Raw genomic sequence first — 19601 nt, forward strand, 5'->3', positions numbered from 1 at the left:
AGCACTGCCAAAAACTCACAGATAGTAAGTTAAATCATTTAGACTTCTCTGCCAACATTTTTTCCAGGGGGAATTTGGTGCAGGAAAGAACCTGAAGGAAGACTGTCCTTGGGTTCAGAGCTCTCACTTCTTGCTTGGCTGATTTTTCACATTACTCAGAAATACAATTCAATTACATTATCAGCTGTTCCACTGAAAATTAACAACATATATGGTTTCTTCCAGACTGCACAACTATCTAGCCCTGTGGATCACATGATATTGTTGGGTCCAACTCAACATTCTTCCTAAGGGATTTTCAAAGGCAATTTTATCCATACTTCATTCTTTTACTTTGCCTTTAAAAATCTAAACACTGTTGGAGATACAACTCCACACTGCTCCCTGAGGATCAAAAGGTGGTAATTTTGGACAAACCAACATTTAGGACAATTTAGGTAATGATTTGGGTTAAGGCAGGATTTGGGATCAGCCCTTATGCTTGAATATGTTGGCAAGAATTACAACCTAGAAGTTCCAGCTCTGGTCTACAGGAGACCTGAGGACTCTCATCCTCCTATCTGCCTCAAATGGGTAGAAGCCATACAGGTTTGATTAAAACTAGTAAATCAATGAGAATTTACACCTCTTATGTTGATGTAGCTTTGACTATTAGGAGAATTAGACACATTTGTGTAGCTATAACTTAACTCTCTTCCAGGATCTCTGTGTACATAAAGTTAAGGTTATAAAGCCGTAACTAACTTCACTGTTAGCTGTAGGAAATTCCTGCAAAACCATTTGTCCTGTCCAACAGATTGCTCACCAGGGGGAAGTAGCTCACTTATCAGTGATTTACTAGCCAAGACTCACTTCAAGAATCTGTCTTGCTGTGTCCACCCATCCTGAGCTATTATGTTAACAACTTTCAAAATGTTGCTTAAAGAACTTTGGTCTAACCCTGCAAATGCTTTACATATGCCTGCCATTTGTGCCTTGATTATGTAATAGTAAGAGCTGTCTTTCTGGTGATATGTCTGGTTTAAGTAGTAAACTTAGCTTCATTAACAGATCCTTTTTAATGGTCTTCATACAGCCAACCATTGATACAGTATCTGTTGTCATATCTCAGAAAGAGGGACTCTATAAATAAAAGCCAATATAGCCATTCCACCTGTAATGATAACGGTGATTATTAAACATATTAATTTCTCAGTACTAAAGTTCCTCAGTGTTCCTCCTCTGAGGAGACACACCTGCCTGTAAGAGATTTTTATATACAGATTTTACTTCTGCCATGTATTATTTTGAATATGATTTTATATGATAGATAAGTATCAATCTCAGGGTAAATAAAAGGAAAAAAGTAACAAGGGAACCAATACCCAAGTATAAGTTAGAAATGATTACCAACTCTTAAATGTCCCTCCCTCTTAAATATTCATATTTACAAACAGATAATATTATATATAATATAAACATTTACAAATATAACTATATATTAAAATATATTATATATCCTATTTAAAAATCTTTAAGTGAGCGAGGTAATTTAGTCTCCTGACTATGAATACCATACCAAAAAAAGTTATATACAGTTAATCACACTGCTTTGTTTTTCTCTTGCCTTCTCATGTAAAAAGCCTTTGGAATGTTTAATAAAAGACACCAGTGAATAACACAATCATTCTTAAGATGAGGCCCAGAAACCGACTGGCATTTTTCTTTGTGAACCCTTCAGCTGTTCATGCCACCAAGCCATAGGTAGCTCACACCAGGTCTACAGCATCCATTTCCTCCAAGTCTAACCTTCCTCATCCTATCCCCCAACTAGAAAAGGAAAACTGGGCCATTCATAAATATAGAGCCCTCCACTCCTTGCCCAGTGTGGCATCTGAGTCCTGCACCCGTATGGAAGCATTAAATCACAATCCCCAGCCTGCTGTAAAACATGGTGACCGCCGCTCTGGCTTCAGGCAAGCTCTCTTGGCCCAGGCTGGCTCAAACAGCAGGCTTTCCTCTGCTGCTCCTAAAGCTGCGGCTCCCTGGGGCAGCCACACCGAGGCAGAAACAGACATGAAAGCACAGCTCTCAACTGCAGTTTTCTTTTACCTTAAAGAAACTTCCCCGCTTGTCCAGACCTCGGGCGCCCATGGTCTGAGCTGACATTTCTTCCCCCAGTGAGGCTCTACTGCATGCCGGGGACTCCTGAAGGTAGAGACATTTTTAATGGTTAGTCCAGCCTGTAGGAAATTCCTTTCTAAGCCACAGAACACTCACAACAACAGCCCTGCCAAGATCTTTTTCCGTCAACAACACAGTGCCATTTATTTCCCACCAAAGCCCTTACATCTCCTTTCAGCCCGATTTCCTGTGGCAGCCAACAGTGTTCCTAGACCATGCCCCACCTCACCCCATTCCTGCCCCCCCCCCCCCCCGCTCCAGCATCTGACGCAGCAGGTCCTCAGGACTGTGGAGCACATAATGATTGCTTTGTGTGTTTGCTTGACCTCAAGCCCAAGTCCAAAAGGAACCAATATTAGATGTCTCCATAATCTACTTCCTGAGCCTATAGATTGAATGTGGCTGGTCTAGGAGGGAGAACAGAAGAAAGAGGTTCTGTGTTGTGTGCCAGGAAATCCTCCTGGAAGGAGGAGAGGTCACCCTCAGCTCGCCTAGCCCTCTCCCCAGGCAGGGTCATCCCAAGGGCACTGGGGAAGAAATCCTTCTCTTTTCTCCTTAGAAATCACCAAGATTGGAACACAATCCCAGGCTGTTGTAGACGGTGAGCCTAGCTGTGTAGGGGACAGCACGAAAACAGATCCATGATCACGGAGGGTGGCCATGGGGGTTCATGCCAGAATGTGGAGGAAAATTGAAAAGCAGGATAACAGCACAGTCCCGAATCATCACCATAGATACTGGAATTCCCCCTTCTAAACATAGGGCATAGAAACTAACAATCCTCCCCTCTGGGTCCCAAAGCCCCCATCCAGAATGTTCCTTAGATACATACACAACACACCTAGCCAGACCAGCATGGCTAGGTGAGTCTCAATCCTTTACCCACTGAAGCCATCCCAGGATCAGAAAGAACTTCTGATCACCCATCATTCCTTATTACAACATACATAGAACATAGCTCATCCCAACTGGACCAGTGAGGGAAAGTACCAATATGAGGAAGTAGAAAGTTAAAATGTCTCTGGCACTATTGAAGATAATTAAAAGCATCTCCCTAATAAATATCAGGAAGAAAGCACCAGAGCCAGGCAGCCTCTTGTAAGTCCACTGAGGCTATTTTGTTTTAATTTGGGGGTGGGGGGGGAGGGAATGTTTCCACAAATGGAAAAGCTGTTGTCAGGCCCTGGTGGCTGATGCCAGTCATCTTAGCTCTTCAGAAGGCTGAGATCTGAGGATCCTGGTTGGAAATAGCCTAGGCAGACAAATCCCTGAGACTCATGTCCAATTAATCAGGGAAAAAAAGCTGGTGCCAATCTTGAATGGTGCCCCCGAGTTTAAGCTCCAGTGCACGCACACACACAAACACACACATACACCCATATGACCCACAAATCAAATACATGTCCACAAATATTTGTCAGAAACAGAATCTACCATAGGAAAATGCATGCTTGCCATGAGCAAGGACTTTGCAGAGGAGCTTATATGGTCTCCTTAGATGTCTCTCAGCTGGCATCCACAGTGAGCTATGACATCTGCATGTGGAATGTCACTTAGGAAAACAAATGCAGTGCACATTGACCCCCCTTACAGCTACTTTACCTCATGCATTGACACTTTAAGAGCTCAGCAGTATCTTCCCTATATTTCTTTCCAATGGAGATCTCACTGAGATGAAGGTCAATGTTGAAAAAAAAACCTCCTGGGAATGCAGGAGCTTACGGTGGAGATGCTGACACCAGAGGTTCAAATTTACAGGCTCAGCACCAGAGTAGAGCCCAAGCTCCAAGGGCTTATTAATAAAGTGGGCAGGCTGGAGCCACTCCAGGAAGAAAACATAGTACTATGTCTAGAATGAAGACCAGGATGGGAATCTTGGGGCACAAACTGTTTAGAGCTAGAAACACAGACGTTTCAAAAGGCTTTTTAAGTAAAACTGCTTTAAAGCAAGCCTAATGCCTGTCTTCCTTTGAATTCCAGACGTTTTCCCAGCAGCAGATTCAAAGTAGTCTGACAGTTCAGGAATTGCTAAGTTGGAGCCAAGACTTCATTCTTCATCCAGGCCCAAGTTTCTTTGTTCTATTTAGACGTTTTTCCATACATAAGCAGGGAATTTTGGCTACAGCATAGGAGCAACTTTAAGTCCTGAAGTTGCTAGTTATTTAGCTACTGCTAACCACACATATATACTTTAACTTCAAGCAGTCATTAGTGCAATATCCAATTTGAATTCTGTCCCAGATTCATCATATTTCTTCAAAAGATCTTTCTTTTCTTTCTTTCCTTTTTTTTTTTTTTTCGCCAGTCCTGGGGCTTGAACTCAGGGCCTGGCCACTGTCTTTGAACTTCTTTTGGTCAAGCCTAGCACTCTACCACTTGAGCCACAGAGCCACCTCCAACTTTTTCTGTTTATGTAATACTAAGGAATCAAATTCAGGGCTTTGTGCATTCTAGGCAAGCACTCTACCACTAAGCCACATTCTCAGCCCATAAAGTGTTTTTTTTTTTTTTATTTAAAAGGATATTCTAAGACATAGATGAGAATAGGTGATGGGAATTGATAAATGTCACTGGAAGTTGGGGCAGATGGTATGTTCATCAGTATTATTATTATTATTATTATTATTATTTAACTAAAGAATTTAAAAGATGAGAAGTTTGGTTTAAAAATCTTTTCTATTTGGGTACTGGTGGACCACATGTGTAATCCTGAAATATAAGAATGGAGGCTTAAGGGGCCAGGAGTTTGGCCTAGTGGTAGAATGCTTGCCTAGCATGCACAAAGACCTGGGTTCAATTCCTTGGTACCATATACATAGAAAAAAAGCCAGAAGTGGTGTTGAGGCTCAAGTGGTCGAGCTCTAGCCTTGAGAAAGTCCAAGGACAGTGCTCAGGCCCTGAGCTCAAGCCCAGGCCTGGCAAAAAAAAAAAAAAAAAAAAAAAAAAATGGAGGCTTAAGAACATTCTAGTCAGATAAGTCCATTGGACTCTTATTTCTAATTAACCAGCAAAAGCCAAAAGTGGAGGTATGTCTCAAATGGTAGAGCAGCAATCTTGAGAGAGAAAAAAAAAAAGAAGCTAGAGTCTAACAGCCTAAGTTCAAGCCCTAATACCCTCCCCCGCACACACACATACAAGAGTCTTTCCAGTAGTTGAAATCATTTACTTTGCAACCATAACTTTTTAACATCTTGGCATAGTTTTGGCAGCAACATAATCTAACAGGATCACTTCTACCTTGTAGTTGGGGATCTCCCTTTTCCCCCCAAGATGTCACCCAGCAACTCTATCCTAAAACTATCCAGTTAACAGATGGACTAAACACCCAAAATGTACCATATTTTGAGAGGCTATAAATTTCCTCTGGATTGAGACTAAGAAAACGTTCCCCGTTTCCCCCAAAGGTTAGTAAATGAGTCTAGAGTGTCCAGCGGCGTTTATAGGTGCTAGCTAAAACTAGCAAAGAAGAAAGACCCACCGGCCCCAATGGTCTAAGGACATGGCAAACAGTTGGACATCACCAAGTCATTCCAAAAGAGAAAGACTGTAAGTGGAGGTAAAGCAGAGGTGGAAGGACAAAGACAGGAAACGAATAATTCTCGCTCTCCTAGAAATGCCAGGCTCTGTCCCGTTAGGGTCATCAAGCCTTGCTGTGGCTTTCCAGGTGGCTCCAAGACTGACCGCTGCGGAAAGGAAGACCTCTCCATAAAAGTGAGTTGTTGGGCTGGGCTCCATGTGGGCTGGAAGCTAGACAGCTCAAAGCTGGCTTGTCCAATTCATTCTACTTTGACAGGCTTAGGCCCAGGCACTGAAGCCAGCTGTGCTTGGACAAAAGCAGGTGGGTCTTTGGTGGTGGGGTAGTGAGGAAAGGGAGAAGTTAAAAGTAGACCTTCCCATTTTAATTTGTGGATTGCTAGACATGGGCTTGAGGGCAGCCTCTTGTAGCTTTTGGGCTACCTGGCCAAAACTGGACAAGACTGATGATATGCAATGCACCATCATACATGTTTAAAAACAGAGCTTTTGTATGGCAAAGGACATAGCTAGTAAATTAATTAGGAAGCCTACAGAATGGGAGAAGATCTTCACCAACCATACAACAGATAAAGGCCTCATATCTAAAATATATCAACAACTCAAAAAATTGAATCACTCCAAAACTAATCTCCAAAGTAACAACCATCCCATTAAAAGATGGGCCAAAGACTTAGAGTCTTCTCTGAAGAAACAGAAATGGCCTATAGACACATGAAGAAATGCTCGACATCTCTGGCCATAAAAGAAATGCAAATCAAAACAACTCTAAGATTCCACCTCACTCCAGTTAGAATGGCCAGGATCAAGAAAACTAATAACAACAGATGCTGGAGGGGATGTGGCCAGGAGGGATCACTACTACACTGTTGGTGGGAGTGCAAACTCGTTCAACCACTATGGAAAGCAATATGGCATTTCCTCAAAAGACTAAACATAGAGCTCCCCTATGACCCAGCAATTCCACTACTAGGCATTTACCCAATTGTCCAGAAACAAGGACATACTAAATCCACTAGCACAATGATGTTCATTGCAGCACTATTTACCATAGCAAAGGTATGGAACCAACCCAGATATCCCTCAGATGATGAGTGGATCAATAAGATGTGGTATTTGTACACAATGGAATTCTATGCTGCTGTCAGAAAGAATGACATCGCCCCATTTGTAAGGAAATGGAAAGACTTAGAAAAAATCATGTTAAGTGAAGTAAGCCAGACTCAAAGGAACATGGGCTCAATGGTCTCTCTCATTTGTCATAATCAATAGAAAACTTGGGCTCCTAGCAGAGATTTGCAATAGAGCAAAACCTAGGTACATAAGGCCATACAGTATGACACTAAATGAAAGGACCACTAGGATATAGAAACAAAAGCCATATAATGAGTGATTGTTGTCCTTAATGTACTATGTTATCTCTCATCTCTTTTGCTGTCCCTTGGTTATCCTATATTGTTACAGTATCTTACTTTGTTATCTGATATAGTGGATATATTTGTATTTGGTTATTTGAAATTGGATAGGGAAGGAAGAAAGGAAAACAAGATGAGGGGTGGGCGTGGTGGGGAGGGAAATGGGAACTAAGACATGAGAAAGGGTATCAATGTAGGTGAATTAATGCACCTTCTATCTGGCGAATATAATGTAACCCTTCTATTAATTACAATAAAAAATATGAAAAAAATAGGTATCAATGCTGGGCACATATCATAGGCAGTCCTTAAACAAACTGAGATGGCTTCCATATCCCTATCTTTTTTTTTTTTTTTGGCTAGTTCTGGGCTTGAACTTGGGGTCTGAGCTCTCTCTTTGGCCTTTCTCAAGGCTGGAGCTCTACCACTTGAGCCACAGCACTACTTCCAGCTTTTTCTATGTATGTGGTACGGAAGAATCGAACCCTGGTCTTTGTGCATGCTAGGCAAGCACTCTACCACTAGGCCGAACTCCCAGCCCTATCCCTGTCTTTAAGCAGAATCATCTTAGGTGTCCAGAGTGCTCTATGCAGTCTGTGGCTGACAGAAGTGTTGGTCAGGGCATATGACTATATTGAGACATGGATCTTCCCAATTCCATCCCCTCCCTCTCCTTTCCCTTCCTCTTTAATTTGTGCAGTCAAATTGTACCCTTCCTGTTTGCGGGGAAGGGGGAGTATATTATAATAATAAACAAGTAAAAAGTTCTATTTATGGTATACACAATAATGTATACAGTGTGGTATTGGTAAGTCAAGGCAACTGACATACCTTTCACCTTGTGTATTGATGACTTGTCTCTGGTGGGAACATTTTAACTCTCATCAATTTTCAAATATACATTATTACTAACTATGGCCACATTTTTTGTGCTAATGGATTTTGTTCCTAACTGAAATTTTGTATCCTTTGGCCAACATTACCTCAATTCCTTTCTCCTTTCCTATTTGCTTTAGGTCATGAGTTTAAACCCACAAAAGAACAGAAGGTACAACTATATTCAATCCACTGCTAAGAAGTGTGTTGAAAAGATACTTCCATAATGGGAAGGAGAGAATGGGTGAAACAGGAAAGAAGGAAAAAAAAAACACCTCTAATAACTACTCTTAGCTTTTTTTTCCTATTAGTTAAATGGACTTCACTCTTAATAAACAAGATCTCATTATTATAATTATTTTACAGCCAAATTGACAGCAGTTAGAGAAAATGAATCATGCCCAGAGGCTATGTGAAAAGTCCAGATCTGAGAGGCATACTCCACTTTTTCCTAGCTCCCTAAACAACTCCCATGGGGGAACTTTTCCTTCTTTGTATTGCTTTTTGACCCTTAGGCAGACTGTGCCTATATTCAGAAAAGGTATCTTCGTATTTCCACAATTATATTCGTATTTTCATGGGTTTGACCAGTTGTGCTCTGGCTTTGTTAACATATACATGGAAATGTCTTGTATCTCTGTCTATCCAACATGATTTTCCCTTGCTCAAGAGTCAAATTACTGAGGTTTGAACTCAGGGCCTTGTTCTTGCTATTCAAGTGAGTTGAGGTATGCCTCCATTTCTGCTCCTCCAGGTTTTTAATTTAGTTTTCAGAGAGGGTCTTGTGCTTTTCCCCTAGGCTGACCTCAGACTGTGGTCCTATCTAGCCACCTCCAGAGTAGCCGAGATTGCAGTCATGTGTCATTGTGTATAATACTAATAACCACTAAAAATGTCCCTGACTCTGTTATTTATTTTTAAATGTTATAACCAGGATGATTGATGTTCTTTTTTTTTTTTTTTTTTGGCCAGTCCTGGGCTTGGGGCTCAGGGCTTGAGCACTGTCCTTGGACTTTCTCAAGGCTATCACTCTACCGCTTGAGCCTCAGCACCACTTCTGTCTTTTTGCTATGTATGTGGGGTACCGAGGAATTGAACCCGGGTCTTTGTGCATGCTAGGCAAGCACTCTACTACTAGGCCAAACTCCCGGCCCCTGTTATTTATTTTTAAATCAAGATGTTGGGGGGTGGGGGAATGACTCAAGCTTATAAATGAGGCTAACTCCAATGAGGAGTCATGCCTTTTGTCCCTGTTAGTTCACAGACTCCTAGGCATTCTCACCTCATCCACATCACAGGAACTCTGCCAGGGCCTGTGTAGACAGCCGTTGGGTGGACACCCATTGATTCTGCTACTGGAAAGTCCTTTTCTTGTCTAGGAGACTGCCCCTCTCATCTCTCCCTCTCAGTTCTCCCCTTGGGGGTCGTTCCAGAATTAGATTCCACCGGATCCCTTGGATAGGGGCACGTTGCATGACTGTAAGGAAGGACTAGAAGCTGGATGACCTTATGAAGAGGTTTATCATTTAGCTCTCGTTCAAGGGCTATATCTCATGATGACTGTGGTCTTGGTAGTCTCACGATGGTACACAGCACCAAAAGGTAGAAGATGGAAGCATACGTCGGCATGTCTTTTTGTCTTTTTCTCTCTTGTAAAGCCACCAGAATTCACACCCGAGACTCCAAACTTAATGAACTCATCTATTCCTAATCACCTCCTAAAGGCACCAGCTCTAAGGACGGTAGTTAGATTAACTGTTTTTTTTTTTTTCCTTTTGAATATCTCCAAATAGGAATTACACTCCAACCTGAGGTTTGAAGTTATTTTTTATTTTGGTGGTATTAGAATTGGAACTTGTGCATGCTACGCAGGTACTGACCATTCTGCTACTGGTCCCTGAATGTGAGTTTTGGAGTGGAGAAACCACATCACCTCTTGTCTTCATCCTTGTAGACTACATTTATGTCTCCCTTGAGTGACAGACTTTTCTTGAGCCTGTGGTTTAGGGCTCAGGGCTGGTAGACCATGGGAAGTAGGATGGGGAAAGAGATGGAGAGAAGATATACACCTGGTAGTCGTGAGCAAGTGTGTGTTTATGGAAGGTTTATGCTCATCATTACACTTTGACCATAATAGCTTGCTCCATAGCTACAAAGAGCAAAGTAGATCAGAGTTCTCAGAAGCAGGGGGAAATTTAAGGCCTTATTATCACCTAATGAGATGTTTAACTGGAAAATCTCAGAGGAAAGTAAGGCTGGCACTGCTCTGATGAAACAGCTGTTCAAAATACAACAGCATTTGTCCTTCTTGATGAAGATTTCTTAGTGGAGGGAGAACTTTGGCTCATCTGAGCACAGATGTTTTAACTCAGGGATGAGGTAAACAAACACAACCCATGTTTCTATCTCTTCTGTACCCATTGCAAAGGCAAATGGACTTTATGTTCTCTCTCTCTCTCTCCCCCCCCCCCCCGCCCCGAGGCTGGCCCTCCCTCCTCCCTCCCTCCTCCATTTATTTGACCTGAATAAAATGCAATTTATCCAGCTTTTCTGATCATAGGACTGCTGGGGATGACAGAAGATCTTTTTACCCTGTTATTTTAATCTGATCTTAGTGACTTCAAGAAACTTTAAATACCATGTTTAATAAACACACATATTTCGGTTGGAAGCCAGGTGCTAGTGGATGCATGTAATCCTAGCTACTCAGAAGGCTGAGATTTGAGGATCGTGGTTCAAAGCTAGTCTGGGCAGGAATGTCTTTGGGGCTCTGATCTCCAATGAACCATCAGAAAACTGGAAGTGGCACTGTGGCTTAAGTGGTAGAGCACGAGCCTTGAGCTGAAGAGCTCAGGGACAGTGCCCAGGTCCAGAGTCCAAGCCCCACCACCCACAAAAAAAAAAAAGTCAATTAGAGCGATACCAATATCAATACTTTTCATAGGGAAAATTATTTCTGGAACCAATTCCATTAAGTCATCTTACATCTTTGGCCAATTTTCTTATAAAGTACAGTTAACTGCTTTAAATTTTTTCAATTCCATTTTAAATTTTAAAATTATTCTTCATAGTGTTAGCTTATAGGAACATACTTATGATCCATGCCAAGTTGATTTTCTGTAGGATGTGGAGAAGAGAGTTATTATTTTTCCATTTAGATGAACATTTAATTTAAAATTTAGGGAAAAATACTTTTCTGCCTTGCTACAGGCCTAAAAACAATGGAACTAATGAGTCATGGACTGAAACTAACAAGTCATCTTGGCTGCAAAGAAGAGTTTTTAAAGGACAGCATTGTCAGCTGGGCAGGAGTGGCTCATTCCTGTAATTCTAGCTATTCAGAGGCTGAGATCTGAGGAAGAGTGTCCAGGAGACTCATCTCCAATTAAATACTAAAAATATCAGAAGTGGAGTTGTGGCTCAAGGTGACAGAGTGTTAGCCTTAAACACAGAAGCTCAGAGATGGCAGCTAGGCCCTGAGTTCAAGCCCCAAGACTAGTACAAAAGAAAGGACAGCCTTCTCAAAAAGCAGTGATGACAGGAAAAATCTTGGGTTCAAGAATGAAAAGCCAAGCTGAAGTGCCAGCAATCTACATACCATGCTGTTGATTCTATAACCTGCTAGGAAAAAAAAAAAGAGCCTGGTACAGTGGCTCACGCCTGTAATCCTAGCTACTCAGGAGGCTGAGATCTGAGGATCACGGTTCAAAACCAGCCCAGGCACTAAAAAGTCCATGAGATTCTTATCTCCAGTTACCTACCAGAAAACTGGAAGTAGTACTGTGCCTCAAGGGGTAAGGCAGTAACCTTGAGCTGAAGAGCTCAGGGACAACACCCAGGCCCAGAGTTCAAGTCCCACCAACAAAAAAAAAGGGGACAATTTGTTTGTCTTCTCTTCTATGAGACAGGTGCTCAAAGAAGCTGAGATTATAGGCATGCCCTACCATGCCTGGCTGGGAAAGACATCTATCACTAAGAAATATCAATGAATGGAGTCCAGAAGCTCTGTGGTTGTACTTTTCTTAAAATTTGTGAGCTGGAAGCCGGGAGTTTGGCCTAGTGGTAGAGTGCTTGCCTAGCATATGCAGAAACCAGGTTCAATTCCTTGGTACCACATACATAGAAAAAAGCTGAAAATGATGCTGTGGCTCAAGTGCTAGAGCTCTAGCCTTGAGAAAACCCAAGGACCGTGCTCAGGCCCTGAGTTCAAGCTCAAAAAAAAAAAAAATCCTGTGAGCTGGAGACCTATCCTCCCTGTGTAACATGCAGACCCATCCTGAATTCACAAGAACCTAACCAAGTTCATTTCTTAGCTCCTGCATTCCCCCCATCCACCACCCCATAAATGAGAATGCCTGTGAGGTCTCTGGGTGCATGACAGTCATCACATCCTGATTGCAGCACAAAAATTCACCCAAAACAAATGAAAAATCCCAGAGACATACACCTGCCACATTGTTTCACCCCTGTGTTTCTGCAAGTGCTTGGATCCCTGGACTGTGGAGGTGACAGCCTTAAATCTCCCATCCTTGCTCTAAGAAGTTAAAGAATTTCCCTCCTCTTCTTTTTTCTTTTTTTCCCATGTTTGGTGTGTACTCAAGTTTGAACTAAGACTTGTGCTCCCTAAACTTGCTTGCTTTGCTCATAGCTGGTGCTCTGCCATTCGAGTCACATATACAGCCAGGCTTTCTTTGGCCAGTCTCAAAGCTTGAACTCAAAGCTTGGGCTCTGTCCCTAAGCTTTTTTGCTCAAAGCTAGTGTTCTACCACTTGAGCCACAGCTCCACATCTGGCTTTCTGGAGATGAATTTCAGTCTCATAGATTTACCTGTTCTGGTTGGTTTCAAACCATAATCTTCAGATCTCAGTCTCCTGAGTAGTTAGGATTACAAGTATGAGTCAGGCCAGCCCTGTTTTTTATTTTTTGGGGGGGTTCCCCCCTGGTTATTTTGGATATGGAGTATTATGGACTTTTCCTGCCAGTGGTGGCTTTAATCTTGACTTTTGGGATCTCAGCCTCCTGAATAGTTAGGATTATAGGTTTGAGCCACTGGCACTTGGCTTGTCTTTTATAAAAATTATTCTCTCCCCCTTTACCATATCACTAAAGTATTCAAAGACAATAGACACGTCAAATCAACTTACTGGCTGATCTAAGCATTATTTTTGGATCACGATTATTTTTGTCTGGTTCCACTGGAAGGAAAAAAAAAACGACAAAAACAAAACATTCAGGGTATGTGGTATGCTCTTTTTGTTTCCCTACCTCCTCCTTCTCTGAACTTAGAAATAGCTATCCACAAAAAAAAGTGTACAAAAGAAGCATCGTTTCTGGTTTCTTTCTCTCACATTCTGCTTCAAATGTTGATTTTCCACTTCACATTTTGTTCTGCTGAAGTCCTCACTCCCTCTCCTGTTAATGACAACCCCAGGCCACCACCTCAGCAGGACCTGGCGCCCAGCCACTTTATTATCCACATCCATCACTCCGCAATTCTGCTGAGTCTTCCATCCAGACAGCCCTCATCTTCCCTCTCCTCCCCACACCCACTCAGCCTTGGACAGCAGCAGCCCTAATGGCTTCAGCAGCACCCACATGTCTGCCTGGCCACTCTCTGCCCCAACCCCATCCATCCCACAGGTCTGTATCAAAGGGATGGTCTGCCCTGGCTGCTATTTGGTTTAGGGATATCCCCAGAAGAATTCTTTTTATTGAAATTTAATCCCAATTGTAAGTTCTTTAGAAGGTAGAAACTTACTACAACTCTGGTGTTTAAAAGTAAGACCTATGAGGAAGATAAGGCCATCAGACTGGACCCACCATAGCTGAGCTTGTAAGAGGAGAGGTCAGAGGAGAAACAGGTGCTTAGTGACCATGAGTCCAATCCCAACTACTGGGCACAAGCATGTGTGTTCAAATACACTAAACATATAGAGGCACACACAGTGGGGTGTGACCTCCCTCTGTCACGCCATTATGGCCTTGGCACTCTGCCAGCGTGAAGGCCTAATTATGCCAGCCTCTGTTCACAATGGTTCATAGAGCAAGAGCTGTAAGCATATGAATGTGCACAGGAATGCCAGACAGTACTTCTGTGTTAAGCTTGGGGGCCATTATAAACAGTGAATCTACACACACACACATATACACCACAAAAATGTGAGGAATGTGACATCAGACTACCAGAAAGGATCCTTGGTTGTAATCTGAAAGCTAGAGTAAGAAGGAAGAACACCTTGTTTAGCTCCAAGGGAAAAAGGTGTGTGTTGAAGGCTTTTTTTTTCTCTCTCTCTCTCTTTCAGCATGTGTACTAATGATTGTAAATGCTTCACAGTGATCCGTCTGAGGTACAGACAAATTTGCAAATAGTGGATTTGCAAAGAATGAGGATCAATGATATGTATTTTTCAGCTGTGTACCTTGCAAAAAAGTGATAATAATGCAAATGGTTTTTTTAGCCACAAGATGCAAATTTTGTTTTACAGAGATGCAATTGTGGTCACTCTGGATATTGCCTGGTTTTGCAATAAATGGAATTCTGGGATTTGTCATGGGCTACATCAGAGATCTGTAAAGGTCTGTGGGTCCAATGCACCTGACACATGCTTTTATAAAAAAAGGTTTCTTTTCCAGGCACCAGTGGCTCACTCCTGTAATTCTAGCTACTCAGGAGGCTGAGGTCTGAGAATCATGATCTGAAGCCAGCCTGGGCAGAAAAGTCCCTGTGAGACTCTTATCCCCAATTAACCACTCAAAAAACAGGAAGTGAAGTAGCTCTGTGGCTCCAGGTGGTAGAGTGCTAGCCTTGAGCACAAAGAGGGCTGAGCACCTAGGCCCTGAGTTCAAGCCCTAGGACTGGCAAAAAAAAAAAAAAAAGCCAAAACTTGGTATATGGCTCAAGTGGTAGAGTACCAAGCTTGAGTGAAAAACCTAAGTGAGAGTATGAAGCTCTGAAATACAAAAATACAAAATAAATAAACGATAGCTAGCTAGTAATGCTCCTTTCACAGTCTGCTTATAAACTGCATGGGAAAACAGTAACTACACAGTGGAGCAACCAAACAACACCTTGATCAGGTGATCAAGTCAACATCCCCAAGAAGAGCACACATGCTGTGTTCCTCTGGACCTAATGTCTTGAGTACAACCAGAATCAAAAGCAGAAGATGACAAAAGAGACAGAGAGTGTAGACTCCAACTCCCATATATACCCCAACTGAGGGACAGGCTGCAAAGAAACCAGCCCTCATGTTACAAAAATACCAATGTTGTAAGGAGCTGGGCACTATAGCTCACACCTGTAATCCTAGCTACTCAGGAGACTGAGATCTGAGGATCACAGTTCAAAGCCAGCCCAGGGAAATAAAGTCCATGAGACTCTTATCTCCAATTAACCACTAGAAAACCAGAAGTGGTACTGTGTCTAAAGGGGTAGGATGGAAGACTTGGGCTGAAGAACTCAGGGACAGTGTCCTGGCCTAAAGTTCAAGCCCCACAACTGAGACACACACAATCAATATTGTGAAAGATAAAGACAGACTGTGGAATTACTCCAGATTCAAAGAGATTAAAGACATCCGGCAGTTTTCCCCACAGGCACCATCCTGCACTATTCCTTGACTTAAGGAAGAAACATGCAATGGCAAGAGCATAGATAATCTGATCAACACCTCATGAATCGTAGACAGTGCAAAGGGGCTGGATGTTCATGCCTGTAACTGTAGCAATCCAGGAGGCTGAGAAGTGTGCATCATGGCTCAAAAGGCACCCTAGCACAGGAAAGTCTGGGGGACTTATCTCCAAATTAACCACCAAAAAGCTGGAAGTGGAGCTGTGGCTCAAGAGGTAGAGTGCCATTCTTGAGTGGGACTGTAAGGGAGTATTCAGAGTAACACACCAACAGGGGTCAGAGAACCATGCAACAAACTGGTAGAATGGTACAAATTGCAGAATCAAAAGAAAAAAAAATGTATTTGAAGTGTACTGGCTTATTGCTACTGTTATGTTAATGTGACATTCTTTCCAAATTAAAAACAAAAACCTTTAAGCGCTAAGAGTGGTAACGGATATCCTGAGGTCTGGGTTCCGGGGCTTCTGTTCCTCCCTTGATCTTGTCTGGGGCTATGTCTGTCCATCCTCAGTGTGGTCACATGGTTGTAGAGACTCCAGGTGTCACCCCTGGTGCACTTCACATTTGATCAGACTATCTGACCTCATTTATCAGCACCCTAAGAAGGGTGAGCTGGGCTCATCTTTCCTAAAAAAAGAATTTTGAAGATCCCCCAAATTGAATCCAATAATAACCTCAATACTTAAGAATGGAAAGTCACTCATGATCTGTCTGAACTTGCATCAAATCTTTATTTCCATTGCTGAGCCCTCCCTTGCCCACCACCACTTGTGTTCCCTGGGGAGTCAGGGACTGGAGATACCCTTCCAGTCCTGACTTCCCCCGAACCACCCCCCCCTCCCTCGCTCCAGGGCCTCAGGCCTGCAGACTGCCAGGAGAGTTAGGGAGGTCGTGCTCCCTGGCTGAGTGACCTCTGTTGTCTCCATCAGGTCATGGCTCCTCCAGGACATGGCTGGACCATGAGGTGAGCTTTCCAGAGAGCCTAGCACATCTATCAACTGTGCAGGAGCACAGGTACCTTCCCTGCTCACTCTGGCCTTCCTGGCATAGTGAGTGCATATCGTGGGACTTTATGACTGAGTCTGGGTGCAGACTCAGTCTGAGTCTGTGTCCATGCAGTGATGGACACAGAATAATTTCCCCAAATACAATGTGTTTCCAACAAAACACAATTTAATTTGCATGGGGATTTTCCTCTACAGAGGAGACCATCCTGTTACTCGTGCCACATGGAAGGGATGAGAAGGGCAGAAAAGGAGCCGAATGTGGAAGGCACATCCCAACATCCTGTTTTTTGTTTTTGTTTTTTTTTTCCCCCAGAAACCAGGTGGCTGCCCCAGCCTGAGTTAGGCCAGGCCTGGTTTGGAGCTCTGCATGCTGGTCACCAATCTTAGCTCAAAGGAGTACCAGGGTTCGTTTTATAATAGAAGATGGGGGAGGCTCAAAAAAGCCACACTATAGAGCAATCAGCGCCCTACTCTTCACAACAGCCTGGGCCAGCGCCTGTCCGCCCCGAGGGAGGCTCCCTGGGGTCCTCACTGCAGCCAGGGCCATGCACTAGGCTTCAGCTTCTCTGCTGCAGGCCAGCCTGCTGATACTGCTCTTTCTAGGGCCACAAAAATGCCCCACAGCTTAGAAGAGTTGACGATCTGGCTGAATGACAATGTCACAGCAACTTCTGAGCCAGGATAGTCTAACCCCTGTTTGATTTATCTCTGGCTTTTATTAAAATCTCAACTCATTCACACACCCACAACACCCCTCCCCCCATACACACAAATCCTCCCCTAGACAGGTTCCAGTAGCTGATGCCTAGAATTCTAGCTGGTCAGAAGGATGAGATGACAGTTCCAAATCACCCTGGGCAGAAAATCTCCAAGATCTGATTACTAAGATAACCTACATAAAGCTGGGCTAGAGACATGGATCAAGTGACAGACTGTCAATAGTGTGAGCAAGAAAAGTGAGGCAGGGTGAGACCCTGAGTTCCAAACCCTAGTGCCAGAAAAAAAATTTTTTGTTGTTTTCCAACTCAAAGAAATGTGGCAGATTAAACCTTAAGCAAACATCCACAGCTACAGTGGAACACATTTATGACAGCCTGGATTCCTGATAACCACCACCTCATCATACGCTTTCTTGCCAAGAGCACAAAACCCAAGCCTCCACAAGAGGAACAGGACAAGCCTAACTGAGGGTCCCTCTGCAAAAGCAACTGCTCCGCACACTTCCACAGCATCAAGATCTTGAAAGACAACTGAAGGTTGAGAGTCTGTTGCACAATGAAGGAATTTTGAAAAAGACAGGCACCGGTGATTCATGCCTGTAATCCTAGCTATTCAGGTGGGGGGGGGGGGCTGAGATGTAAGGATGGTAGTTCTAAGCCAGCCCAGCCAGGAAAAAGCCCTTGAGACTCTTACTTTCAATCAATCATGGGGTGGGGGGGAAGGAAAAAGAAGCCAGAAGTGGAGCTGTGGCTCAACTGAGCTCTAGACTTGAGCACAAAAGATCTGGGACAGGCCCAGCAGTGGCTCACGCCTGTAATCCTAGCTACTCAGGAGGCTGAGATCTAAGGAGCACAGTTCAGAGCCAGTCCAGGCACTAAAGTCCGTGAGACTCTTGTCTCCAATTAACCACTAGAAAACTGGAAGTGGTGCTGTGGCTCAAGGGGTACAGTGGTAGCCTTGAGTTGAAAAGCTCAGGGGCAGAGCCCAGGGACAAAGTTCAAGTCCCATGACCCACAAAATAAATATATAAATAAATAAAAGCTCAGGGACAGTGCCCCATGCCCTGAGTTTAAGACCCAGGACCAGAATCAAAAATTCAAAATAGGAAAGAAAGAAAGAGAAAGGGGGGGGGGAAGAAGGAAGAAAGAAAGGAAGGAAGGAAGGAAGGAAGGAAGGAAGGAAGGAAGGAAGGAAGGAAGGAAAGGAGGGAGGGAGGAAGGGAGGGAGGGAGGGAGGGAGGGAGGGAGGGAGGGAGGGAGAAAATTTCAACTAAATTCAATGACTGATTGCAACTCTCCTGCCTGCATTTGCTCCACTGCTATGAAGAGGTAATTGGTGAAACTAAGTGTCGATTAGAGATTCCAATACTATTATCAGGGTGCTGTGGTAGATATGTGCAATCTCAGATTGCAGATATAAGAAGATCATTGTTCAAGATCAGCCCAGTCAGAAAACCACAGAGGCCACATTTCAGCAAATGAGCAGGGTGTGTTAGCGCACGCTTATATTACCAGATAAGTAGGAAGAACAAGTAGGAGGATTCCAGTTCAAGACCAGCCTAAGAGAAAAAGCACAAGACCTATTGATATACTGACATCTAAAGGGCTAGACGTGAGGATCAAATAGTGAATGTTTGCCTAGCAATCCCAAAGTCCCATGTTCAAACCCTAGTAATGCCAAAAACATTGCATCGGTGTTAAATTTCCCTGCATTTGATAACTGTATAGTGATGATGCAAGACTATTTTCTAGCCAAGTGCTGGTGGCTCATGCTACCAGCTCAAGAGGTACAGTCAGCCCTGAGTGGAAAAAGCAAAACAAGAGCAAGGGCCTGAAGTTAAACCCTATACCTGCACTCAAGGGAAAAGAAAACAAAACAACAATAAAACTGTGTTCCTTAGCTTCTTAGAAACAAACACTGAAGAACTAAGTAGCAAAGAGCTTTGATCCATCTGACTTAGTGTCAAATGGTTTACAACAGATATGTGTGTGTGTGTGTGTGTGTGTGTGTGTGTGTGTGTGTGTGTGTGTGTGTGTGTGTGTGTGTTTGTAAGTCATGGGGCCTGAACTGTGGGCCTGGGCACTGTCCCTGAGCAATTCAGCTCAAGGACAGCAATCTACCACTTGAGCCACAGTGCCACTTCCAGTTTACTAGTGGTTAGTGGAGACAAGAGTCTCATGGACTTTGGTGCCTGGGTTGGCTTTGAACCATGATTCTCAGATCTCAGCCTCCTGAGTAGCTAGGATTACAGGTGTG

The 19601-nt window shown here is 43.3% G+C and overlaps 1 protein-coding gene across 3 annotated transcripts in view; it reads right to left on the bottom strand.

The window, feature by feature from the left end:
• The window catches only part of Rin2 (Ras and Rab interactor 2), a 178030-nt gene that overhangs the window by 98511 nt on the left and 59918 nt on the right, over positions 1 to 19601 (bottom strand). For 2 of the 3 annotated variants that reach the window (XM_090351930.1, XM_090351931.1), the window contains exon 3: positions 2092 to 2187. In XM_090351930.1, coding sequence (XP_090208056.1) covers positions 2092 to 2187 — 96 coding nt within the window. Of the gene's footprint in view, positions 1 to 2091; positions 2188 to 2329; positions 2361 to 19601 lie in introns of those variants that run through there. The other variant, XM_090351932.1, reaches the window with a different exon arrangement.

The sequence above is a fragment of the Megascapheus bottae genome, chromosome 18, assembly GCF_031878675.1.
Source record: "Megascapheus bottae isolate mThoBot1 chromosome 18, mThoBot2.hap1, whole genome shotgun sequence".
Classification (NCBI taxonomy): domain Eukaryota; kingdom Metazoa; phylum Chordata; class Mammalia; order Rodentia; family Geomyidae; genus Megascapheus; species Megascapheus bottae.